Source organism: Condylura cristata, unplaced genomic scaffold (genome assembly GCF_000260355.1).
Source record: "Condylura cristata isolate star-nosed mole 26May11 unplaced genomic scaffold, ConCri1.0 scaffold00001, whole genome shotgun sequence".
In the NCBI taxonomy this organism is placed as follows: Eukaryota; Metazoa; Chordata; class Mammalia; order Eulipotyphla; family Talpidae; genus Condylura; species Condylura cristata.
This window is the reverse complement of record NW_004567102.1, coordinates 51,980,742-52,006,261: the sequence shown is the minus strand read 5'-3', so window position 1 is coordinate 52,006,261 and position 25,520 is coordinate 51,980,742. Positions and strand designations below refer to the sequence as shown.

The window sequence follows — 25,520 nt, the reverse complement described above, 5'->3', positions numbered from 1 at the left end:
AGGGGGCAGGACTGTGTGGCATACCCTGGGCTCAGGGTGGATGCAGCCAGCATGCTTTTGGTCCTGTGCTGGTGCAGCAAGACCACAGGCATCCAGGCCAGGCTGGCATTTGCGTAAGTCTCAAGGAAATAGTGTGTGTGCCCTTGGGGTGGGGTGGAGGGTGAGGATGAGAACAGGATATAAATCAAACAAAAACCAAGGAAGTGAGAATGGCGCTGTATAGTGATAGCAGGTCGGACAATTTGGTCTTGTAAAGCCAAAGTTCGATGCTAACGTGCATGCTAATTAGCTCACCAATCAAAGAGCCCCCTCTACCCAGGCCTGCATTTCCACTGACATTGCGCCTCTATCAGGAGATTGCTGGCAAGGGTGTAGCCTGGGGAGACAGGGTGATGCAATACAGGCAATGAGTAGGCGAAGGAGTTCTATTCTTGCCTAGGTTTTGACTCCCAAAATAGCCTTGGGGAAGCCAGACTCCAGATGGTAAAGAAAGGAAAAGATGTTTATAATTTGGTCCTATTCTGAAATTTTTGTAATGAGTAGTATCGGAACTACTAGATGGTCAGAACTTAATTATAATAGTAATACTAATGATTAACATGTATATGGTGATTTTACAGTTGACCAAAATTTTTGCACAATTATACATCCTAATTCACCTGCTGCACATAATGGAGGAATTAGGGTTCAAAAGGGACAAGTTACATTTCAGGTGTCAAATGTACCCAGCTTTTCCAGGCTGTTCCTTAAACTTAGCTGCTCTCTCTCTAAAATGAGGGTCTGTCTGCACAGGTTGGCATGAGCGGAAGCTTGAAACACCTTTATTTTGGTGCCAGCATCTGTTGAGTGGCAGAAACTTCTGAAAGTGAGATAATACAGACCATTAAGAAAGGACCGGGCCCTCCCTGGTGGTGCAGCGGGTTAAAGCACTGCATTAAGAAGCTTAAGCCACTTCTGCATGAGTTCGATCCCTGCCTGCCCCAGAGGAGATCCACATGGCGCGGCAGACCTCTCCTGACCCGCCCGCTGCTCCCCTCAGCAGTGTACTTCAGCCATCTGCCTGTTCTGCTCCGCGCTCTGTCTCTGGTGAATCCTCTCACCCTCTGCATCTCTGGCCTGTACCCCAGTTCTGTATGAATAAATAAATAAATCTTAAAAAAGAAAAAAAGAAAGGACCCAAGGCTCTCAGCTTGGGGAATAAAGCCAACAATTGAACCCCACTCCACATGAGAAAGGGCCTCCCCAAAAATGTTCAACTAGGCTTTCTCCAAAGTGGTCACGTTGACCTGTGGCAATTAGATCAATTTAGTCCTTGCAGGTTCAACAAAACTGTTACCATTATCTTAAAGAATGAAGAGTATCCAGCTCTAAGATCCTCTCCAGAAATAACTTCTTCTCAGAGAGAAGGGAAACATCTAATCATCTGGTTTTGTCATACGAAGTCATCTCCTCCTTGTTCTATGAGACCCCCTCTTTCGCTTAGTACTCCAAACCCGTACCCCATTCCTTAGCCAGGATATAAACCTCCGTTTGTCCTATGATTTATGAGGATATAAACCTCAGTTATGTCCTAGGATTTACACCTGTGAGTTTCCCCATACATATGTGCTTAAATATGGCCCTTTTCTCCTACTGATTTTGTCTGTTGTTAACTTGTTTGTTTGACTAGACTGGGAAGAACCCAAAGAGGTTGGGAGTGAGGGTGGGAAAATGTCCCTTGTATGCCTCCACTGTCCACTTTGGAGAAAGCCTATCTGAACATTTAGGGGAGGCCCTTTTTCAAATGGATTGGGGTTCAACTGTCAGATTTACTCCTCAAGCCAAGAGCCCGAGTCCTTTCCTAATGGTCTGTGTTATCTCACTTTCAGAAGTTTCTGCTGTTCAACAGAAACTAGTACCTTGACCTGGCTTTTGGAGCATGAAAGGACTGTTACAGGCATAGACTAAGCCCCAAACCCCTAAGGTGAAGGCCCTCAGAGAAACACTCGCATCTCCTAGTCTTGAGTAGGAGTAATATTTCCCCATATTAGCCAAATATGGTAAAGAACAAAAGCCTTCTGGTCACTGCCTTGGTTTCTGGGCTGGAAGGGAGGGAGGAAAGCAGAAGCCGAGGTCTGGGCCATCTTACTCCTGGCAATGCCAACGCCCATCTTCACCTGTGGAGCGTCCATGTGTGCTGCAGGCAGCATGGCCACGTGTAGTGCCCGCTCAGTGGGGTGCTCCTCAGAGGAGGGGACAGTGGTGAGGCCCATACCTGCTTATCCTGCTGCCTGTACAGCCTCATGCTGTCCGACTGCGCTTTGACCAGGGCTTGCCTGACAGCCAGTAGCTGTTGACAAAATAAAACCTCTTCTTGCTCCGCCATTAGCTTGATGCTCAAACACTCTTTTTTACTTTGAACAGCTTCCTGTGAATATCGCAAGCACAGTAAGATAGGAAATATGTTTCCTTTCTCTGCTTTTCGTTTCATGAGCAATATCTAAACCACGACATCGTCCCTCGTTCTTTAAAATGTTGTCTAGAATGGAGTTCCAGCTGGTCACTGCCTCTGGTTTTGAATGGGAACAGTGCTAGTAGATCAGAGCAAGGACTTTCAGGGAAGAAGTAAGTTTCACACCACTGTGAGTATGTCCTTGGCTTCACTGTCGCTTAGGGCAGATTTTCCACTTAGTATTTTGTTACTTCATTTTCCTCAATCATATTGGAAACCCAAAGATTTGCAGCATTTTGATGATGCTTCTTCAAGCCCTTGATAAAAATCCCCCGGCTTTCCCTCCTTTCACGCTAAACTCTCTGATCTGTCCTTCCATTTGCTTCTTTACCATTTGCTGCTGGCTCATTCCTATCTCTCCAAGGCTCAGTCCCAGAAAAACTCCCCAATTGTCAGATCCTTTCAGATGGCCGGTCTGGCCACCTGACACCACGAGCACAGCAGCTGCAGCCAAGGAGGCTGGCAGTCAGCCGCCCTGCTGGGCACCCTCCCCTGGGCCTCACCTTCTCGGCCCTGCTCAGCTGGCCCCGGAAGCGCGCCTGCTGCACCGCCAGCCTCCAGCGGCCCAGGCTCCTGGCTTTGCACATGAGCGCCGCTATGTTGCAGTTGTCCTGCTCCACAGCCTGCAGCTGCTCCTGCGGAAAGGGTCACTTTCAGAAAAGGAGGCCTCAACCTTTTTTTTTCTTTTTTTGTAAGGGCACAGCCCTAACATCAAAAGATGACTATTATCCAGTAAGGCCCAGTTTTTTTGTTGTTTTTTTTTTAGTGCCTGGTACAAATGCTCTGGGAAACCAGATAGAGTGCTAACGAAGGGAGTGGCAGGTATGAAAAGAAATACAAGGATGAAATGCTGATATCCCACTGCTAAAGGAAACCACATACTTTGACTGGGTTTTCTTTCATTCCTTCATCAGGGTTGGCAGAACCCCATTTTTTCTTGAGGCCTTTCATGGTGTCAATCCCTTCTGTCCTCACTTCTTCGATGATCTGACACACTTTCTGGATCAAATTAAGTTGATTCTCTTCTAGATTCTCCTGCAAATTGCAGACTTAACGGTTAGGACGAGTAGTTGAGAAAGTCATTTTGTCTTCCAAAATTCAGCTTTCAGAAATGACCTAACATTGAAATATCATCCAGACTGCAAACCTATTAGGTGTCATCTGGGCGTCTCACTGAGGGCCCCTTAATGCACCACCACGCAGGACTGTGTCACGAGGCCTAGGCAGGCAAACTCCAGGGTGAGCTGAGCAGGTAGAAGAATGGGAGTCACCAGTGGAAAACCAAGCTGTTCCCCCCCTCTCCTCCACCCCCAAGGGCTAATGCGGGAAATTGAACCTAGGACTTTTTCTATAGGGTTGACTCAGCAGAATCTGACCAGGAGAAAAAGCAAAACCACCAAAGATGCGTCACTGATGAGGAACTCCATGAAAAATAGATAAACAGAGAAAGGAATCAGGCTGGCTGCTTTCCATTTAGGCTTTAGCAGAAATCTTCTGAATGGCTTAGGGCTGAGGGCTTATGGTGCTAAGTGCAACAGGGGGTGAGCCGGGAGAGTGGGTGCCCTCTCACCTCTGAACCACTGCCCTGGGGAGGAGGCAGGAGGCATGCTGGCCACACAGAGAAATCTTCACCCTTCTGGGGACCATGGGGTAGGACAGGGATTCCTTACTTTGGGTCATTTGTGGAGCTAGTTCAGCCTGAAGAAGTAGAGTCTCTTTTTTTTGTCTAGGAATCTAACGGGAGCTGAAAAGAACTTGAGAAGATTTTCAAGAATCTCGTACCGGAAAGCTGGGTCTGCGAATCCCAGCCTCCTGTCTGCCGCTCTCTCCTGCAGCACCAGGTTCACTGCATTTTGGGTTTGATCCTTTAATTACCTCTAAGCACTTGCACATCGTAGCCCCTTCACAAGTAAGAGGGACTCTCCAGTCCTCTCCGGAGTGACTAGGTGAAGGCAGAGCGTCGGCGGAACTTCCTCTCAACATAACAACTCGGGGGCTACCCTAGAACCCCCCTGAAGAGATTGTGGGGTAAGGACCCAAGTGGGCTCACTTTGGGGTGTATACAATAGCAGGGGAGTGGGCAGGTTGGGGGAAAGCTGCGATTTGGGTAACAGTAGGTTTGTACTAAAATTCACACGTATGGGGCAGCTGGATGAAGCCCCTGAAGGCCCACTTGAGGTGTGGGTTCGCCATCTTAGAGCTGCTCTGACGTCATAAGAATGTAATGGGCTCCCACGGTGCTGTGGCAGCTGGACATGCGTCATTGCCCCTCTGATGGGCCATCACTGGCGGCTCAGTCGCTCCCTGACGCTGGATATGAGAGGCTTTGCGGTCAGAATAGCCTCTGAGAGCCAGTTCAGATTCTGACTTCAGCCAGGGAGCTCTCAGGAGGTGCCTTCTGTTCCCTTCACTGGGGTCTACTTAGGTGTTTATGTTTCCAGATATTAGAGTTTGAAAAAACAAACCTGTCGCTTTCCTCAAGAGCAGTCAGCTGACAATAAAGGAAAGAGGCAGTAAAGTGAGGAAAATAGCAAATATCTGAATGATCAACAATTCAGTTGATCATTGGTAAAATAATGACAATCCATGGCTCACTCTGCAGTGAAAGCTTAGACCTAGTTAAGTCTTAGGTCAAACAATCTTCTGTTACAAAGCCCCCTCTTGAATCTCTCTGGAAGGCCGGTCTCCACAGGACTCACAGGACTGGTCACTTACTTTTATGTTTAAACATGTCACAAACAAAGCTTGGACTAATGCTTCATATTCTTCCTGGACTTCTTTTCTAATCTGCTTTTTGAGATTCAGATTCTCCTCTTCCAAATCCAAGAGTCTGGCTCTCAGAGCTGTGATTTCCATAATCATACTGTGACTGAGCTCAGCAACCTATCACAGAAATTCACATTTTAAATGGAAAAGAATTCAGGAATTCCAAACTGCCACTGCTTTGTATATCAATGTTGACTTTCTACTTTGAACCTAATGAAAAAGATGAATCTCCTGTTGTGCACATGTGGGCTGAAGAATCAAAACTTGGTTCAAACATCGAGAGCAGTGCCAGACTCAAAGTAGATGCTCAGTAAGCGGTTGCTGAGTGAGTGACCCCAGCGGGAGACAGAATCAAGTACTTCTCATTGGAGAGAGTACTACTTCTTGATCTCCGTCTCCAAATTCCCCCACCTTTTTTTTTTTTTGTGCCATGTACTTTAACTGGCCTCAAGAGAAAACAAACCAAAAAAGAAAATGAAAAACAACCTCCCCCCACCAAAAAATAAATAAATAAACAACATCAACAAAAAAATAAACAGTGAAAACACATTCCTTGGAGGTTTCTGCAGGGGATTTTTACTGACAGGGCTTCTATGGGCCTCCTCTGAAGGGGGCGAGAGAAAAATGACACCAAGAAGTACTGGCTACCTCTGAGATTATGGATCTGAAAATGGACAAGAGAGCTTTTTTAGTAATAACTGACCTACCTGACTAGCATCATCTTCCGGTGACCTCTGACCTCTTGGCAGGCTATCTAATTCCTGAGAAGGAGAAAGCAATGCATCATATACTCCAACATTTGTTCATCCAACTATGGGCTCAATTCAGCACAGCATGCCCCGGGCTTCTCTTGTTAGTGTTGATGGAGTTTCATTTTGAGATGCTCGGGCTCCGCTTGGAGCAAGGGCCACACTTACTGCTCCACTGGCTTGGGGATGCTCAACACGACATGAAAAGACAGCAATGACTCCAGGACCACAGCCACGCAGAGGACTCAGCTGGGGGCCAAGTCGAGGGGGGAGGGGCCAAGCCAAGACCACAGTGTGATGCTCTAACGCTTCCTGTGATTTTTTTTTTCAGAGCCTTTGCAGTTTTTCTAGTTACAACTGAAATCACATCGAGCCTCTGATGCAATCCATTTCAGAACAGTGTGCAAAGACAGATGTGCTTAGATCCCAATAGTGGATTTTCAGGTCTCATCAGTGAGACCATGATGCACATCCCAAAGGAAACTCAGGTTAGCGCAAGACCAGGAACAGCACAGAGTGTCTTGTGTTTGCTGTGGATGGGAAAGTCGGTTCTGCATCTTTCCCTGGGTCCAGCCCCTTGGTCATTCTCCTCTTACATTCCCCACTAGACACCTTGAAACCACACAACCCACTTTCCTATGCAGCTGCCCAAGAAAATGAACCAATGAGAAAAGAAAGTTGGAGACAGTTTCAGCTCTTGCATAAGAATACCTCCCCCCCCTTCCGTTTTACCGGTTTACTTTCCTCTTCAAAGGGAGCCCTGCCTGTCCTAGCCATACCCACCCAACACAATTCTTGTCTCTGGGGACATACTTGCTCCTTTTGGCTTAGCTTCTGCCTTGTGTGCTCCAGGACATGCTCATAAAACATGGAGTAGGTCTGGAAGTTGCTGTGCTCTCTGGCCATCACATCACACCCCAGGGAAAGGAGGCAGGCCTCAAGGTGGTCTTTCCTGAAAGTGACCTGAAAAGGAAAGGGCATCTTCACAGCTGCTCTCGCCCTGCAGCCTCAGCACCCTGGGACTCCTGGCATAAGTTGCTGTGGCTCCCAGATCCTTTCCCATGTCTTCTCTCTAGAAAACCATCAGCTTCAGCTGTGCAGTCCTCTGCTTTTAATATTTGCAGAGTCAGGGACTGGGATACAAAATGTGCTTTCTGTGGTTTGCTTCTTCTTAGAGTCCCTATTAATTCAAACATCAGCCACATGCAAGGTGTTGGATGATGTTTCTAAAACTCACCCCTGCTGACAAAATGCTCCAGTGACTTCTCCCTGCCTTTTCCATGGATTCCTTGATTTAGAAGGAATTCCTACCAAGAATAAGCATGATTTAAAACTCCAAAGTCTGAGGGTATGCATGTTGTCTGCATTACTGTTAAATGTATGTTGCATAGTGAGCGTTGTTATGAATTCAAATCTGTATACCCCCAGATAGCTCACAGGTTTCCTTTGTGGAGAGGAAAGTGGGGATGGTGGCATAGAGGAGGAAGAAAATATTTATCTTTCTGAGTTGTTATTTTTTTCATATTGTACATTTTAAAGTATTTTTTAAATGGTTGTATTATGTGTGTTTCTCTAATTCTGTTTATTGAGGTAACACTGATTTACATCACTGTATATTATGCCCATGTTGGTGGTTATTTTGGCTTCTCTTAACAATTTTCTACATTAAAAAACCAACAGTAGGAAACGTTCATTTCCTCAACTAACTCATGCATAAAATAACTCCTAAACAATCTTAAACAAACTTCAAAAACAAACCTAAAAATATTGACCGATTCTGAAATTTACCACCATCCATATTCTTTTTCTCCCATCTTTATTAAATAAGCTGAGTTTTTCCAAAATTACAACGATAACAAGTGATCACTACTTTGAATTCAGACTCACTATTCACATCACCATTCTAAGGCAGGGAAAAAGTTTTCCTCTATCGGCTTATGTTAGAAAAACCCCCAAATGACCAGTTTTTAATACATACCTCTAATCCACCATCCTGGTATTTCTCCATTAATCTCTGTATAAATTTTTCAACTATTTGTGGTCTTATGACTGAGCAGTTTTCTTTCATGACTTGGTGTTTCCAAAGGTCTAGGGGTAAAAATATACCAACACTAGTTACAGTGAAACATTGAACAGCTCTAAATGGCTACAAGACAACTCTGAGACCAAACTCTGGACACACCATCATCCTTCTTGTTCTCTTATTTCCTAATGTATGTTTATCGCTTATAGCTTCTCTACTCCTTCTAGGCAAAACCCCACTAAAGGAAGGCTTTTGTTTCATGAAAATCGGTGTCCCTTAAATAATGCCAAAAGTATAGTAGCCTAGCTCCCCTCAGCAGTGTACTTCGTCGATCTGCCTGTTCTGCTCCCCACTCTGTCTCTGGTGAATCCTCTCACCACCCCTGGACCTCAGGCCTGTACCCCAGTTCTGTATGCACAAATAAATAAATCTTTTTTAAAATATATTAAATTTTGGAAAGCATGGCAGAGCTGGAACAATGGCAGGGTGGCAACACTTACGAGCTTTCCTATGGAAGAGGAAAAGACACAGGTAAGATAATTAGTGGGGTAGGGTCTCTTGCCTTTGCATCACCCCAGGGGCATTTTGAAGCAGATTCCAGAGGAGGCAGGGGGAGGCCCCAAACCCCATCCTACTCCCTTTTCTGTTGTGGGGTTAGCAAGCACACCCACAGGGCCACTGGTGTCTCCAGCTGCTCCTAATTTCAGATGAGATTTCCAATTTATACTTCCTCCTTTTTCTGCCAGGAGCCTCACTCACACAGGAGGAAGCATCCAGCACAATCCTCCCAGAAATGTGCATGACAGAGCAGGAGCCTCTGGTATTTACACTTATTATGTTATTTACTGGGGGGGTCCTGGTTTTGAAAAAGGAATTTCACTCTCCTATAGATGGTTACTTTCCATCATAATCATAATTCTGATTTTGCTGATCCTTTAGAACAATAAAGATGAATATCACTAGTGTCCCAGCAGAGTTGAAGAGGAAAATCCAAAGGAATTAGGTAGTCTACTAGTAGTTCACCCTTCTTAAAATGTTTTAGAATTTCGTAAGTCTAAGTTTTGACAAAACAGAATGCAGGTATATTTTAGACATTTTTTTTCAGATAAGAAATTAGCTATTTTTTAGTGTACTTTTTTTTTAAAAAAGATTTATTTATTTATGCATACAGAATGGGGGTGCAAACCAGATGTGCAAGGGTGGTGAGGGGATTCACCAGAGACAGTGGGGAGCAGAACAGGCCAACTGACAAGTACCTTGCGGAAGGAAGAGCAGTAGGCGGGGTCAGGAGGTCTCCTGTGCCATGTGGATCACCTTCCAGGGATGGAATTCGCACTGGCAGCTCCTGCCAGTTTGCAGTGCTGCTTTTTAACCACTGCGCCACCCGGGAGGGCCCACTTTCTAGTGTACTTTTGAGGCAGATCTTTGGCTTCTAGAAAAGGCTGGTGAAAGATCACATGACACACTCCTGGTGTGGGGACCATCACCTGACAAACCTGGTTTAGGGTTTAGCTCTGGGCTCAACTGAGGGGAAGTGTTACAAGAATGCTGGGGATGGTAGAAAATGCATCTTCGTAACAGGGGAGGAGCATCGCAGGGCAGTGAGCTGGTGCCATTTTCCTTGCCCCCACTTCCGGTCACCTAGAATTACAAGTCCCAGTGTAACATGGTCTGGACTTCCTGAGCAAGGAGCTACTGGGAACTAGGGCAGAGCTCAGTGGCCAGATGAGGTTGTATAACACAGAAGGCAGGTAAGCTCTTGGGATCTGGTTTCTGTGGCCAACTTGCATCATGGTGCAGCTGGGAATGGGGCTTGGAGGAGACACATGGAAGAGAGACATGTAGAAATTGTTGAAAGAAACACATGGGTGAGAGACACATGAGAGGCTGACAATGGCAATTACTGCCTTGATGTGGTATCTACTTTTGTCCCAGGTCTCAACGACCTGCTTAAGCTCCTGGCTATGCCCCCTCAGAGGTTACCTTAGATTGGGTCAAGCTATCAGGCCTTAGCAACCCCATTTTGGGTCGACCTGTTTGGCTGGGCATTTGCCCATGTGTGGGGGATTTTATTGGAAACCATTATTAAGACTATCCTCTCTTTGTTCACTTTCTGTGTACACTAATTCTACTAGAGCTCTTTCCCACAAGAGTCTGCTTTCTTTGTCTTTATGCAATGGATTGCAATATCCCTTTTAGAGAGTGCATCCCTTAAGTTTGGGGTCCCTGGGTACCAATCAGTTGTGTGCTAACAGGAAGATTTCCCAGAATGTTTTTTTCCTCATGAATTCAAGTTCAGACAAACATCTGCATCTGTAGGCAGGAGTCAGAGGAAGCCAGAGAGAGTAGAATTCATGCAAAAGGAGAAATTCCGGGCCAAGTGGTGCTGGCTGCCTCCAAGCCTGCCTCTTTTTCAGTGTGTGTGGTCATGGCTTCTTTAGGATGTCGTAGCTTGTGACAGAGCGTGAAGGTGAAGGGAGACATCACATTGGGTTAAATGAGAGCTTTGTTCTTCCCCTTTCACTCTGTTCCCAGGTCCCTTGAAAGGAGGAAACTTTGGCTTAGTGATGGCCAAACCATTTCCTCTTCTCAGCCTCTGAACAAAGCCTCCACCCAGCTCCCTTCCCCAAGATAGGGATCTTGATTTGGTAGCATTTCATCTCTCTAACACAACCACCAGTCTTCTGCCACTCAGTAACCCCTTTATCCTAAGCCACCAGAGAACTGAAACATGAAGGGACACATTTTTAGTCACGGCCATTCTCCTGACCAATCAGGGTAGCCTCCAAAAGAAAGCCTAATGGATCCAAACATATGTGTAAATTCTATACTTCCATGTTTCTCTCACTGCTCTCCAGAACACTAATTCCTGAGCTGATGATAGATCTTCCCAAAGGGAACAAAAGATTCTGTGGTCAAATAAACTTAAAGAACATTGCATACTTGCTCTCTCTCTCCTGGATATTTACAGTGCACAGTAGGATAGTAAAGGCTCTGAGAGGGCTGAAGTAAAGGAACCTTTTAAATATTATCTAACCTAAGTTTCCCAAACATATTTTGACAAGAACAAGCAAGCAAAACCTTTCTCCTCCAACCCCTGTAAAACATAGTAGAAATCCTCCTACCCAATGCAATTAAGACTAAGAATCGTGTTAATTAAACGACTTTAGAGCAGAGACTGCTTTAAAATGACATGCACTGTCTTAGACCTTTTATTGAACTTAAAGGCACATCAATATATAGATATTAGCCGATGTTTTGAAAGCCCAGGCCCTTGTTTCCTGTGTGTCTGTTCACTGGCATTCTGGACTACCTTTCTTCCATAAACCATAATCCACCTTACATGGACAATTTCTAGTGCTTTTTTTTTTTTTTTAAGTGTCTTTCAGAGAACATACAGATCATGAAACAATCCAAATGCATCATTTTGGGGGATATTTTTTAAAAGAAGCTTTAGATTCACAGCAAAATTAAGTACACAGGACAGAGAGTCTCTATATGTCCCCTATGGGTCTCTGCATTATCAGCCTCCAACATTATCAACATCCCATACAGTGTGTGTAACAGTTGTTACAACTGATAGGCCTCTGTTATTATCAGAGTCCATAGTTTAGAGTTGGGCCCACTCTTGATGTTGTATTCTGTAGGTTTAGAAAAATGTACAGTGACGTATATCTACCATATACGTCATATCACAGTATCATACCACAGTGATCAGTTCAATCATCCTAAAAAGAAAAGTCTGTGGGCTCTCCCTGGTGGCGCAGTGGGTTAAAGCACAGCACAGAGAAGCTAAAGCCACTTCAGCATGAGTTCGATCCCTGCCCCAGAGGTGACCACAAGGTGCAGCAGACCTCTCCTGACCCGCCTGCTGCTCCCCTTAGCAGTGTACTTCAGTCAGCCTTCAGTCAACCCACTCTGTCTCTGGTGAATCCTCTCACTGCCCCTGTACCTCTGGCCTGTACCCCAGTTCTGTATGTATAAACAAATAAATCTTTTTTTTTTTTTTTAAAGCCTGTGCTTTACCTGTTCATTTCTCTTTCCTTGTTTAATATCTGGCAATCACTGTTTCTTACTCTCTTCACTTTTTTTTTTAGAATGTCATATAGTTGGAATCATACAATTTCTAGCCTTTCCAGATTGACTTCTTTTACTTCTAATACGCATCTAAATTTCCCCCACATCTCTTCAAGGCTTAATTACTCCTTTCCTTTCAGTGCTGAATAACATTCCACTGATTGGATGTACCACAGTTTATTTATTTCAATTAGCTTTTGTAGAACAGATCTTTTTTTTTTTTTTTTGTACTCCTATTTCATCACTTTACATAACACGTAATTACTCAAAGACAAAGACCAGTAAAACTGGCAAAAACAGATTTGGTGAAACAACAATTAATGATGCTAGGTAAAGATTTGCAACCCAAACGCTGTTATTGGTAAGTGATTTTCTGGCTTGTGCAAGGGGATGGAAAGCTTCAGGTAATATTGGAGTCTGTCAGTGAAGAAGACCAGGAGAATATTGCCTTAATATTTGAGGAACTTGTGTTCCAGGGTTCCCTGTTGGGAAATGTTGGCTGAGGCCTGATTTTCCTGAGGGTTTTGCTGTATTTCTCTCAATATAGTGATTTTTGTCCCCTTTCCTGTAACATGTTTAATGTTTACCTATATGTAACTATCTACAATCCCTTCACTGGCTACCATTGCAAAATATATGTATTTTGGATAAGTTTCACTAACTATGCATGTAGATCTCAATTCACATTCCCAAAAGCCTTTTAAAATTCTTTGACTTCTTATCAGAAGACAGGTGAGGTTATCTATTTTAAATCCATAAGGTGTTTTTTTTTTTTCTTTTTGAAGGTTTATTTATTAATGCACACAGAACTGGGTTACAAGCCAGAGTTGCAGGGGTGGTGACAAGCTTCACCAGAGACAGAGTGGGGAGCAGAACAGGCAGATCGATGAAGTACACTGCTGAGGGGAGCAGCGGGCGGGTCAGGAGAGGTCTGCTGCGCCATGGGGATGACCTCCACCATGTGGATCACCTCCGGGACCAGAAAGAACTTGCACTGAAACTTCTGCCGCCAGCTTGCTGTGCTGCATCCTAACCTGTTGCATCACAGGGAGGGCCTCATAAGGTGGCTTAAGATAAGCACATACTAGGATTAGGATCTAATATTTTCTGATTGTTCACTCGTCTATTCCTCCCCATGGTAACTTTAAGGACCTCCTCAGTGGGGAGGGTCACACATGGATTAATCTATTTAGAACTTCTAATATTTTTTCCCCCACCTGCCTGGGATACTCTGCTTTGGAGTCTACTGACTTTATAACCGCCCACAGAAAATTAGAAGATCAATTAAAAATCATTTCAGTGTCAACATGTCAGAAATAGGCAATAGCAGAGCCCTTTCAAATCAGTGGAGCTGATCTCTGGAGCAAGCTGAGGCACAGCAGGGGTCACTGAGAGGAGCTTTGCTGGTTCCACCACCAAGAATTATCATCATAGCCAGCTGTGGCCCCCACATTTTCAGTAGCTCACAGTCAAACTGGAAGCAAACTCAGAAGCTTTGCAAAAAGATTAAGTCCCAGACTAAGGTGGGATGGAGGGAAGCGAAAGGCTTCCTTTCTGGCAGAGCTCGGGGTCCTTGAGTTCACTCTGGAAAGGTTTCACCAAAGCTCCCCTTTCAGTGCCCTGCAGTGAGTTTCTTCAAGAGACAAAGACTCAGTTAAAGAGTAAGTTCATTAGAAAGAGACAGGAGAGGAAAAGACACTTGCATAGGCACTAGCGGGCAGGAAGAGCTGCCCCTTTATGGGGGTTTGGCTTTATTACCTCCTTTGGGTAGGGAGGGGCCCATCCTTGCTAACAGTCAGTTGCTGATTTAAATATCTATGCAGAACTTGAGAGGACCAGAGATTGCCTGAGCTTGTCTCCAAGTCCTTATCTTTTACCTATTGGGTCTGAGCTTCAGGCACTGCCCCCAACAGTCTGTTACCTGCTGGGACCTCTTGGAGACGTCCAGGCATCCAGGACTTCCTGGCATCCAGGTTTTGGCGCCCGAGGACCTTGATTTTATGGCTGTGTTAATTGTTAAGCTGGCCCCCTCTACCCAGCCCCCTTGAGTGAATTAATCTTGTGATTCCTCCTCTGGCGTTCCTTCCTCAGTGCCACCCCTGATTCTCGACAATCTCCACCTCAGCCCCTCGGGAGAAATCCCTGGCCCCAGCCCCAAGCTAACCTATCCTCCCTGGAGGTCCCACCTAGTATAGTGGCTTCTAGCAGCTGAGATGAGGAAGAAGGGTGGGGAGCCCATGTTTTTAGCACCTTCTTCGAAAGAGCCCCAGATTCACAGAGCGTTCAGGAAAAATAAAGTGAATGACTGTATGTAAAATCACCCCTGGCACATGGTGGGGGGACCCTCTCACTTTTATTAGGGGAAGTCAGGGCTGCTGTGACAAACAGGCCAGAATTCAACAACAGTCCTCACCAAATCTTAACGGGAGTAGGGTCCAAAAAGGTCAGCAGAATTGGCCAGTCTGCTCTAGCCTAGGTAATAGTGGCTCGGTAATAGTGACATGACCACCATTAAAAACAGCTGCCCGGGCTCTCTCTGGTAGCACTGTAGGCTTAAGCACAGCACTAAAAAGCTAAAGCCACTTCAGCATGAGTTCAATCCCCGCCTGCCCTGGAGGTGACCCACATGGCGCTGCAGACCTCTCCTGACCCGCCCGCTGCTCCCCTCAGTAGATTTTCCTGTTCTGCTCCCCACTCTGTCTCTAGTGAAGCCTCTCACTGCCCCTGCACCTCTGGCCTGCCCCCCAGTTCTGTATGCACAAATAAATAAATCTTAAAAAAAAAAAGAAAAATAGCAGCCCTCCCTCCACCTGGATCAGCCCCTTCCAGGCAGCAGGGAGGCAGATTCACTTCAGCCCCTCACTAGAGCCCCTCATGTGTCTCTAGAGAACCACAGCCCCACCCATCAGATGGGCGCACCTGCTGCGCTGTGGATTTTCTCCAAGGACTGAGAAGGAGCCGCCTGGATGCAGCCAGCACAGCACCAACAACAGGCGCTTTGTCTGTTACATTTCTGTAATTGGAGCTCAAACACACTAGCTCTGGTGACAGTCAGAGCAGCCCAGCTGGGGGGTGGCGAGGGGGTCACCCTCTCTCTGCACAGCTCTCTGTGAGCCCTGTTGACAGAACCCTTTACTTGAAGCACTGAAAAATGACAATGTGTTAGGTGAGGTTAGAGGCTATTAATTAACATTACAATGTCTGTGGACTGCCTCTCCAAAGGAAAGCCTAATTTATTTCACTTGTCAGACAACTCCTCCCTAGCGCAAAGATTATAGATTTCCCTACAGAATTAGGAGTTTGGAGTAAACCTTGTAGTTCTGATTGAACCAACTACATAATCCAAGGGGCTCTGGTGCAAAATCAAAGTGCAGGGTTTCTTATGCAAAAAGCAGGGGGAATGTGTTATTATAGGTGGTAAAATAGAAAGCATTTTCCTTTCTTTTGTAGTCTCTGCTTTATCTGTCAGGGTGTGCTCATTTGTTTTTACTCTTGTAATGCCTGGCCAGGGAAATGCTCACAGGGCAGATGTGACCACATAGGGCCCCCCCACCCCGTGACTGGGCATGTGAATGTTTGAAACCCACCAGCTACCACACTCACTGAGTGAGGCCTCATGCCCTGGCCAGAGGTAGAGAAATTGAGCTAATGTCCCACCTTCCCATGGCTTTACCTGCCACCCCCAGCCCACTGTGGAGAGGCAGGCACAAAGGCATTGCAACCTGGGATATCCCAGGTATCAGGGAGGGCAGCAGACTTGCCCTCGCCGGGTTGTGATGGTTGCTCAGCGTTGCCAGGTATACATGGCCCTGCCCAACCCTGGCAGCCCACTGTATGTCAGGACCCAGTGGGGTGGATGGCCGCAGCAGCTGTTGGGTGGGACGGTGAGGGTGATACTAGCAGCACCTGGGTGCCAGGGACCAGAGAGCAGGCAGCTGAGAATCTCTGGCAAGGTGGGGAAGCAGCAGGAGGTGGAACTGGGCAGGAGTCAAGGCTCCAAGGTGCCTGCTCTGTTGACTCACTTATGAGGCATATACGACGATATGGCTAAATGAAGTACTTTGGGGTGGCACCAAGTAGCCCTTTGTGCCCCGTGAGAATGCCCCAGCCATGTGCCCTGAACTGACCCAGACCGCAGACCTGAGATGAAACCATTTTGATTGTCTTCTCACCCCAAATACGTGAATGTGTAGGATTTTGACATTCATTTCATATTATCTATATTTGTATGCACACACACACACACATACATGTTCCAAAGAAGGACTTCATGTATTCCCCCAGTTCAAATTTAGTTCAGTCATGAGTTCATGAACAGCATTGAGACTGAAGTCAACCTGTCTTCTATTTGAAAGCTCTTCTAGTGGAAGGAAATATACCAAAGTATTAAAAGTACCTCTCTCTGGCCAAGCTGTAAAAGAAAATTTCTGATATCGTTTTCTGGACACTGAAGTGATCTTTCCAATGAATATGGATGCATGGACTGCTCTTGTGATTAGGATAAAAACAATAGCTATTATTTTGTGAATTACTTCAATAAGCATACTTTACCTGTAGGGAGAGTACATTCCTCCTTGGACTTCTCTGATACAACCAGTGTTAGCTCTCTGTTAACTTTTCTTAATACCTCCTGGATCATATGAATTTCAAGATTTTCCAGAAGTTTGTGAAGCTAGAGGAAGCACAGAGTAAGTCACCATGTTACGTTCCAGCAGCAGGACCCTGGGCCAGGTCTTGTCTTGCCCCTGTTCTCTCTCAGGGAAGGAGGGCTTTCTTTCTCCGGCCCCTGGGCCCCAACCTTGTCAGAGAACAAGTCTCTCTTTCTTGCTTATACCCTGATTGATAAATATTGCAAATGCTCAACACCCAAGGGTCGTTTGGGATCTCTAAGTGTGGTGGGGAATTTTGTTAGCAGTCACCACGACAGAAGCCTGGAAGCTTGAAACTCAGTATAGTCACAAAGGAGGACTTCATGAGATTGAAAGCTCCATACATGACCAAGAGATATCTTTGCTCCCATAACTGCGAGCCTCTTCTGTTCCCCGTTATGCGTGCAGAGTCCACATTTCTCCCGGTGGGAGGACCTCATTTGCTATAGGGTAAACAGGGGTCAGGAGAATTAGCAGTGGGGCTTGGGGCTGGGGTGGGGTGGTACTGAAATGGCGTTAGTGCATCGTTGCACTGACACCCAAAGAGCAAGAGACTTTGCCTGTTATCATAAGCACAGCCCACAGCGTCCCAGGAGCAAGGTGAAATACACCCTCCACACTGACTGTATTACCCACACCAAATGGGCTAATGAGTCTCAACAAGATGTTTTAAATACCATTTCCACGGGCCCAGGGAGGTGTGTTATTTACATGTTGGATTTTATGTTTAAAATGCTAGCAGCTAGTTTTGTTGATCAAAACTTTCTTGGGGGAGGTATCCCTTAATTGAAGAAAACCAAAATATGAAAATCTAGACTTACAGAACTGATATGTTAAGGGCTAGTTATTATCTGCTTCATCATGCCCTTAAACACTTACTTAGCTCCATCCCTGAGTTTGCTCAATGATGTCCAGCCTTCAATTTACAATTAGCTAAGAAAAACAAATCACTTGGGTCTGTCTATCTTTAGGTTTCCATCACGATGCCATAGAACAAATTTTCAAAGTCAAGTCAAGATAGGTCCTGCATACCTGGTGAGTTTTTATTTCAATTTCGGAAGCTCCTTTGGGGGGAAGAATAGACTGACTACAAATTATAAGCCCCTCAAATTCATCTTCTTTCCCCATCTGCCTGGCTAATGCTTTCATGCTGGGATAGAAGATGTCAGTCCTATTAAGGAAGAGAGACAGGCATTAGCAAACATATTTTTTCTCATCTTAATTCCCTGACAGTTGTTTTTATTCACGTTCTGATTCCTGTCATGTATAAACCTCCCAATTCACCACTGTTGCCACTTTCTTCACCAGTCTTCAATCCCGAGGTCTTTGCAGATGGGGTACATTTCATTTCAGTATCATTTTGCAAAAGAGCGAGGGCCTATATTCCCTAACTGCCAGAAAAGCTGACCATAGTAACTTCATAAGGAAGTGATTGAGACTGCAGTGAACCTTGTCCTTAGTTAAGAGCCAGGTGGCGGGCGTATGTTCGGAGAATACTGTTTGCTAACATACATGGCAGACTATACATCTCCACTGGCATCTCTGTCAGCCCAGCCCGCGCTTGAAGCTGCAGAAACACATCCCAGTCCCAGGCTTAAGCCCTCCTGCTGTACCACATTACATCCCTCTGACTGAAAAACATGAGGCTCTCAGGCTCAGCTCACGTGTGATAGGGCAGGAAGTGGACAGGCGTGGAAGTGTTAGGGGGAACTGATGTCCTGAAGGAATTCTGCTCTCTGGACTGGGGGGCTGGTGGCTATCAGTGTGTTACTGGAGTTCCAAGTCAGCAGAGCTAGTAGGATGTTCTAGATAACTTGTATCTCTCTCTTTCTCTCTTTCCCTGGGTTGTTCCTTTTCCTTCCCCTTTTGTAAATAAACCCATTGTTGATCCTTGCTGTGTGCCTGCAGTACAATTAAATTTTCAGTGCGCAGGTGTGAACCCGCACACAGTGTGAGCTGGGCTGCTCTGAGACAGAAGCAGCAGCATCTCTGCACCCAGTGCTGTCTGGAATCTCTGCATTAATGTTTAGAGTCAGTACCCGGGGGGGTGCACCTTAAGCCCTGCTTCTGGGGCAGAACTGTGGCTAGGTGATGCGCAGTGCCACTCAGGGTGGTCCCTGTGGTCTGGAGAATCAGCTTTGCCCCTAAACACTATTTGGAGACACCGACCACTGGCTTTTTCTGGGGTGTGACAGGCCAGAACTCATGGAGCAACTTTTGTCTTCAGAGCAGGGAGCGAAGATTTGTTGAACCCGAGGTTCCGCTCATCCACATGAAATACACCTCAGCAACACTCACCCGTAGATCTCTGAGAACTGTGTGTAGAGTGAGGCCGAGTCGATGTTCTGGCATCTCAGCCTGAGGCGGCTCCAGTGCTCCTTCAGAGCTTCCAGCTGCTTCCACAGCACGAGATATGATCTTAGCAGAGCCAGGGACATCACTGGGTCGCAGGGGCCCTCCTGAGGCTCGGGAGCTTTGGGGTGGCTTCCCAATGGACTTCTGAAGCCTGGCCGTAGGGGCAAGTTTGGCTGCAAACATTACAGAAATTGTTTTTTAGTAAGATTTATTTATTTGTGCATGCAGAACTGGGATACAGGCCAGAGGTAAAAGGGTGGTGAGAGAAGTCACCAGAGACAGAGTGGGGGGCAGAACAAGCAGATCAACGAAGTACACTGCTGAGGGGAGCAGCGGGTCAGGAAAGGTCTGCCAGCCATGTGGTCACCTCCGTGACAGGCGGGGATTGAACTCATGCGGAAGTGGCTTTAGCTTCTCGCTGCTGTGCTTTAATCCGCTGCGCCACCAGGGAGGGCTCCAGAAATGTTTTTTAATTGATTATGGACTTGCACAGGAGAAACTTCTACATGCAGCCCCGACACAACATCTCTGGAGCGTGACTTCTCCCCAGGAGGCTGGTTATAGGCCTGTTGGCGGGAGCGTCAGGAGACCAACGCCTGCATCACAGGCCGGCTCCAGCCCTGAGACCCTGTGTAAAGCTCTTCCAATTTTTGTCTGCTTTGAAGAGAGGAGCCCATTCATGGTACCAATGTAATAATACCAGAAATTGGGGATTTTATCCATTGGGGTCAGGAATGGGAACTTCAGTTTGTTTTACCCATTTTCTATCTTCCATCTTTTAAAAGTTAGACAGAGAACAAGTCTCAATTTGAATTTATTATCCAATAGGCAATTTTACTTAAAATCATGATTACTCATTCATTCATTCATTGGTGTTCAGAGGCTGCTCGGAGCGCTGGAGGAAACAGGCTTGCAGATCCCTGCTCCCTGGTGGCCAGCAATGTAAGGGCTGGGTCACCCAGAATGTGACAGAATGGGGCCTGAGTCTAGGCCTTCCATGCCTCCATCACAGGAAAAGGAATTTTCTGCAGGAGGGAAGGTGGCAAATCTGAAGCATGATACTATGACAGGAGAGGCCTCAGAGTACACTCAGGTAACTAGAATTTAGACACTAGAGTTGCCTGGCAAGGAACAGGAAGAAGAACAACCACCTGGTGTAATTGGATCCTGGATTAGTGCTATTAACATAGAAAGGCGTGGCTGCCAGAAATAGGAAAGTTGGCAAGCATGACCCTAGGAGAGCCAGCTCCAGCAGAAAACTGGTAACGCCTAACCCTTGCAGTCCAGGTAGGCACAACAGTCCCCTAATCCATGCAGTTCCAGATTTCTTTTTAGAATCTATTTATTTATTACTTATCCTTGTCTGTTCATTTTATTACTTTATTTTTATTTATTTTTTTTTTTTTAAAGATTTTATTTATTTGTGCATACAGAACTGGGGTACAGGCCAGAGGCTCAGGGGCGGTGAGAGGCTTCACCAGAGACAGAGTGGGCAACAGAACAGGCAGATGGTCAAAGTACACTGCTGAGGGGAGCAGCGGGCGGGTCAGGAGAGGTCTGCCACACCATGTGGTCACCTCCGGGGCTGGCGGGAATTGAACTCATGCGGAAGCAGCTTTAGATTCTCAGTGCTGTGCTTTAACCCGCTGCGCCACCAGGGAGGGCCCCGACCCTCCGTTTTTGATCCCATTCCCCACTCCACCCCCACATTATGTCTCTGGTATATGACTGTTCATTATTCTTATTATTTTTTTGCCTGGTCCATTATCATCCTGCTATGAGCGAAACCATTCGATATTTTTCTTTCTCTTTCTGGCTTATCTCACTAAGCATGATCCCTTCCAGCTCCATCCAAGTTGCTGCAAAAGACATGTGTTTCCTTTTTTTTTTTTGGTTGCTGAGTAATATTGTAATATTCCATTGTATATACATGTACCACATCTTTTTAATCCAGTCATCTACTTTTGTGCATTTGGCCTGTTTCCATGTTTCAGATTTCTTTTATCTGCAGAAAACTTTCATCAAGTGAAATCTTGCACAGTGGCCCAAAACATGCCCCAGATCAAGGTGGGCATGGAGGGGGCAGCCTGCAGGTCACATAGGTGGTGCCCTCTGAGGAGCCCAGAGCAACTGGGGCACAGATCTATAGACCCTGAGCGAACTCATCAACTTCTCTTTGGACTTTCAAAGACTGAGATGTAAGAGATCCTAGAGCTGGTGGCATCCCTGGGGCAAGGAAGCTGGAGCCCTGATACACAGGCAGTGTGTGTCCCATGTCTGTGAGTGCTTAAGACCCCTAGGTAGTATATATACATCATGAAATAAAGCTAAACAATTTCAAAGCAAACTTGCCTTGTTAATATAACCATATCACTAGTTCTGGCCTGTGTTTTATAGAATGGGAGAAGGAGCAGGAGACAGGATAAAGCTGGGGTTGTCATAGAAAGGAGGCAGTGCATCAGAGACAGGGACTTTCTCTAATCTCAATGCTCCCTCTGGGCGCAGCATCCAATCCTGTCAGGGAAGTTAGCAGGCACATCTGAACACTCTGCCAGGTCCGCTGGTTGTGCTGAAGTGAGTTCTGAAGTGAATCAGTTTTAGCTGGTGAGATACAAGGAAACTGCCTCGGAAGGATTCTGGGAAAGACTTTCCTCTTTGATAAAAAGATAGACTCCCTCCAGGAGAAACCACTGTACCCTGCTTCCATTTTACAAAGATGAGGGACATTTGGGATGACACAACTCGAGTCCTCAGAGTATTGCTGAATGGCAGCACCGACTTGAACTGCCTCCTTCCAGACCCATTTCGAAAGATGAACACACTTCTCTAATTCAAGTCATGGCTGGCAAAGCCACCTGCTAGTTACAGCAGCTGTGCTCTCGCTCAAAGGTGGAGCAGCAGAAAAGCTGCCAAAAGATGGTGGTTTGGGAGTTGAAACCTGAGGATAAGTAGACGTTAATTAGATGGTGAAGATACAGTTGAAAGAGAGGGACTGCCTGCTCGAAGGAGCAGAGGGGAGAGCATGTAATGCGTTTGCCAAAATGATACAAGTTCAGAGCAGAAAAGTTGGCAGGAGTCAAGTTCTGAAGATCTTGTTAAGGCTCTTGGCCGCTCATGTCTGGCATTCGGAAGTCATTGAGGATAATAGGAGGGAAGTGACACATTTCAATGCAAACCTTTGCATTGAGAAACACCGTCCTGGTAAACGGACTGCAATGCAAGATGGTGTATTGGCAGCCCAATTGGGCGGCAGATGGTGATGATGATTTGGCTGGTGGAAGGGGCTGCGGTGGGACGATGGAGAAGAACAGCGAAACTCAAAAGATATTAGAGTCATAAAATAGTAAAACTTGGTGTCCAGCTGTGAAATGCGATAAAGAGAAGTGAAAGTTGATGCCCAGATTTCCTGGCTTGTGTCAGTGGGCAGCTGTGAGAAAGTGATAGAGAATAAGGGAGTGAATTTGGGAGGAGTCCAGTGACCTCAGCGTGGGACATGCTGTCACCACGACAGAACCAGGAGCTGAATATGTGGGTCTGATAGGATGGAGCTTTGGGCTGTACCGTTAGATCTGAGTGATGGCTTGTAATTGTCATCACAGCTCTAAAAGTAGCTGGCTTTACCGGGGAAGAGCGAGTGGAGCAGAACAGCAGGGTGCTCTCCGGGCCAGCCTGTTAATCTGGGTCTCTGTCGTCACTAGGCATGAATCTTTGGGTATGCTACATAAATGTTTGAGCCTCGGCGTTCTTATCTGTAAGTGAGAATACATCCTTATGGAATTATTATAAGGATTAAATAGATGAATACTCTGCACTCTGAACAGATCTTAACTCATTCATTGAGCAGCCTTGAGCATTAGCTTGAGAAGGCACTGAGCCTAGGGTCTTGCAGTTGTGATAATTCCTTTTAAAACGAGAATAAAAAAAGCTTTTAGGTAGAAAAAATGCCGTCATGTATCATACTAATTCATTTTCTCTAGAGTAACACAGTTGTAAACTATAACTAATGTTCTTTTATGGAGAAAGGGGCCCACAGAGGCTGCAGGCCTGGGTGTCTACGTGCAGCCCAACAGTAGCGTAATAGTAGTAAGAGAAGGACAGAGGCTGCTGACAATATGCACGTTTGGGAGATGGGGCAGAACAGAGGGGCCTAGGTGGGGCCTGAGACGGCCCCGACAGAGATGCTGGAGCCCAACTAGGAGAGTCACGCTTCAGAAGACAAGGCTATAGTAGCCTTGAGACCACACTGGCAGATTCTGTGGGATCGGTGGGGTCTGCAAGCGTCCAGGACCTCCTGACAGGAGCCTGGTGCCCTCAGAAGTGGTCTCAGGGGGAACGTGGGGTGGGGGTGGGAAGGAAACATGACAGTTTCTAGAGAGTGGGTGGAAAACAAGGACGTGGACATGGCTGGTGCAGGTGTCTCTCAGCAAGTCTGGCTGTGAGAAGGAGCCAGAGGAGCTTTCATGGGGCACCAGTACCCCTTTCTGCCCCCTCAAGTCCAGACAGTCCCTGCTTGGTTCCTAATACAGGAGGAATTATTTCAACTGATGCTAGGGGTCTGGGGGCTCGGTATCTCCAGCTCAGAGGGCCAAGTCTGGGAGAGGCATGCTTGTCTAGGAGCCCCCCACTAGTTATAGGAGAACCAGAGCCCTGGCTGGAATTACTCGCCTGCGGCCTCTGTCACATGCCCGTGCTCCTTCCATTCCCGTCCTGAAGGTGTGTGACTCACAAGAAGAGCAAACAGCCAGAGAATTGTATTATTTTTCAGTGACCTCCATCATCTCTGCTCTATTGTTTAAATCGGAAGAAACGGCTATGCCACTGTCACGCGACTTACTGGGAAGAAATCCTTTGCAGGGGCTTTCACAGACCTCCTTCCGCTGCTGAGTCCCTGCGACTTTAGCACAGGGGCGCTGGGCGAGGCTGTGGGACTGGCGTGGCTTGTGAGGGACAGCGCCGGCTAACTGTGTGGACGGCTCCCCAAAAATACCTGTGCACTTCTGTCCGGTGGGTCTTGCTCTCCTGGAGGACGCTCCAGGGCCAGATGCCAGCTGCTCAGACGGACATCTTCCAGCAGTAACTGCATGCCCACCAGCTCTCCATGGGCCACCTTGAGGTCACGGTCCCTCAGACTACAGAAGCACAGCTGAAACCAAACAAGCAAAGCCATCCTTTCCCAACACTTCCATGTATGTTTTACAGATGGTATTATAGTAGGAAACTGAAGTAATTGTGCTTATAAGTTCTACCTCTCAACTATTAATAAAATCAGGGTAACATTTCTAGCTCAAAGTCTTCCTGGCACATGCCCGACATTTGGTTCTGCATGGAAGTACCAACCTTTCCAGCCCTCACAAGCACTGTCTGCGCTTGGCAAGTATGTAGTGGGGTAGGATTTTTCCTTTAACAGTACAGTTATAAAAAAATTAAAGTACAGATATAAACAGATAGGGAAAAAATAAACATGCATTTTGATTATCTCTTAGTGGGAGCTACAACTGATTTTGTAAACCATTCTTCCTTCTTTACTTTTTAAAAAGCCTTTTGACTATGGAGAGTTTTGATCACCTCAAAAAAAAAGCAAACAGAACAGTTTCCTTACCCAGTCCCAAGAACCACCAGCCTATGCCCAGTTCTGCTACACCCCACACACACTCCTTATATATATTATATTGAAGCAAAATTTAAATTGATTTTCCTGTGGTTAATACATTTTATATTTCTATTTTAAAAAATGAAAACACAATATGATCTATGTGAAGAATGAAAAAACAGATGAACGAAATTCTCCTCCCAAGGCCTGCTAGAGTTGTTTTCCCACCAGCACTCACGGGCAGGTCGGGAGTCATGCCCGTGACATTCTCTAGACACCCACGCAGTGACGAGACAGATGGCTGCTCTCCTATCATTACTGGTCATGGGACCTCAGCTGAGTCTACACCCAGGCCGAAACCCGCTGAGCCCATGATTCTCCTTTGTCATAAGAAAGCACCACTCACCTTGCAGCAACGGTTGACAGCTTTACATTCAGACATCTGCCTATTTCATGTATGACTCACTGCTGACTAGAGGCTGGAGGATCTGACCTATGGAGCCAGAAGCATCCTCTAAGCAACCTGCATCCTATGACAAGTGGAAAGCGCTGTCCTACCTGCATGCTCTCCTCTAGGGTATCTGGACTGTTATTCATCACTGGAAGCAGCCCTCCATCTTCCAGAAGCGTTCTCCAAGGGAACAGCATAAGTGCCTAGAGGAATCAAATCATAAACATGTCAACACTCTGTGTGCCCCCCAAGTAATAGCATCGTCTATGCATTGGGTATCTGGTGCCTGGTGGATGATCTATTTAGTATGAAGAAATCACTTTTGGCGAGGAGAATAACAACCTCATATTTTTTTTTTTTTAAAGATTT

The 25,520-nt window shown here is 46.2% G+C and overlaps 2 protein-coding genes across 2 annotated transcripts in view; both read right to left on the bottom strand.

Annotated features, from left to right (window-relative positions):
- The window catches only part of LOC101630936 (coiled-coil domain-containing protein 162), a 35,169-nt gene extending 10,976 nt beyond the window's left edge, over nt 1–24,193 (bottom strand). The window contains exons 1-11 of the mRNA XM_004674077.2: nt 24,098–24,193; nt 19,054–19,283; nt 17,788–17,926; nt 16,658–16,778; nt 7,985–8,094; nt 6,820–6,969; nt 5,965–6,018; nt 5,207–5,374; nt 3,374–3,526; nt 2,995–3,126; nt 2,255–2,407 (exon numbers count right to left, since the gene is read on the bottom strand). Of these exons, the coding sequence (XP_004674134.2) occupies nt 2,255–2,407; nt 2,995–3,126; nt 3,374–3,526; nt 5,207–5,374; nt 5,965–6,018; nt 6,820–6,969; nt 7,985–8,094; nt 16,658–16,778; nt 17,788–17,926; nt 19,054–19,283; nt 24,098–24,193 (1,506 nt within the window). The remainder of the gene's footprint in view (nt 1–2,254; nt 2,408–2,994; nt 3,127–3,373; nt 3,527–5,206; nt 5,375–5,964; nt 6,019–6,819; nt 6,970–7,984; nt 8,095–16,657; nt 16,779–17,787; nt 17,927–19,053; nt 19,284–24,097) is intronic.
- Nucleotides 24,194–25,520, bottom strand: part of LOC101630713 (coiled-coil domain-containing protein 162-like) — a gene marked incomplete at its 3' end in the record, with an annotated part of 19,754 nt that continues 18,427 nt past the window's right edge. The window contains exons 5-6 of the mRNA XM_012732458.1: nt 25,259–25,354; nt 24,194–24,253 (exon numbers count right to left, since the gene is read on the bottom strand). Coding sequence (XP_012587912.1) covers nt 24,194–24,253; nt 25,259–25,354 — 156 coding nt within the window. The remainder of the gene's footprint in view (nt 24,254–25,258; nt 25,355–25,520) is intronic.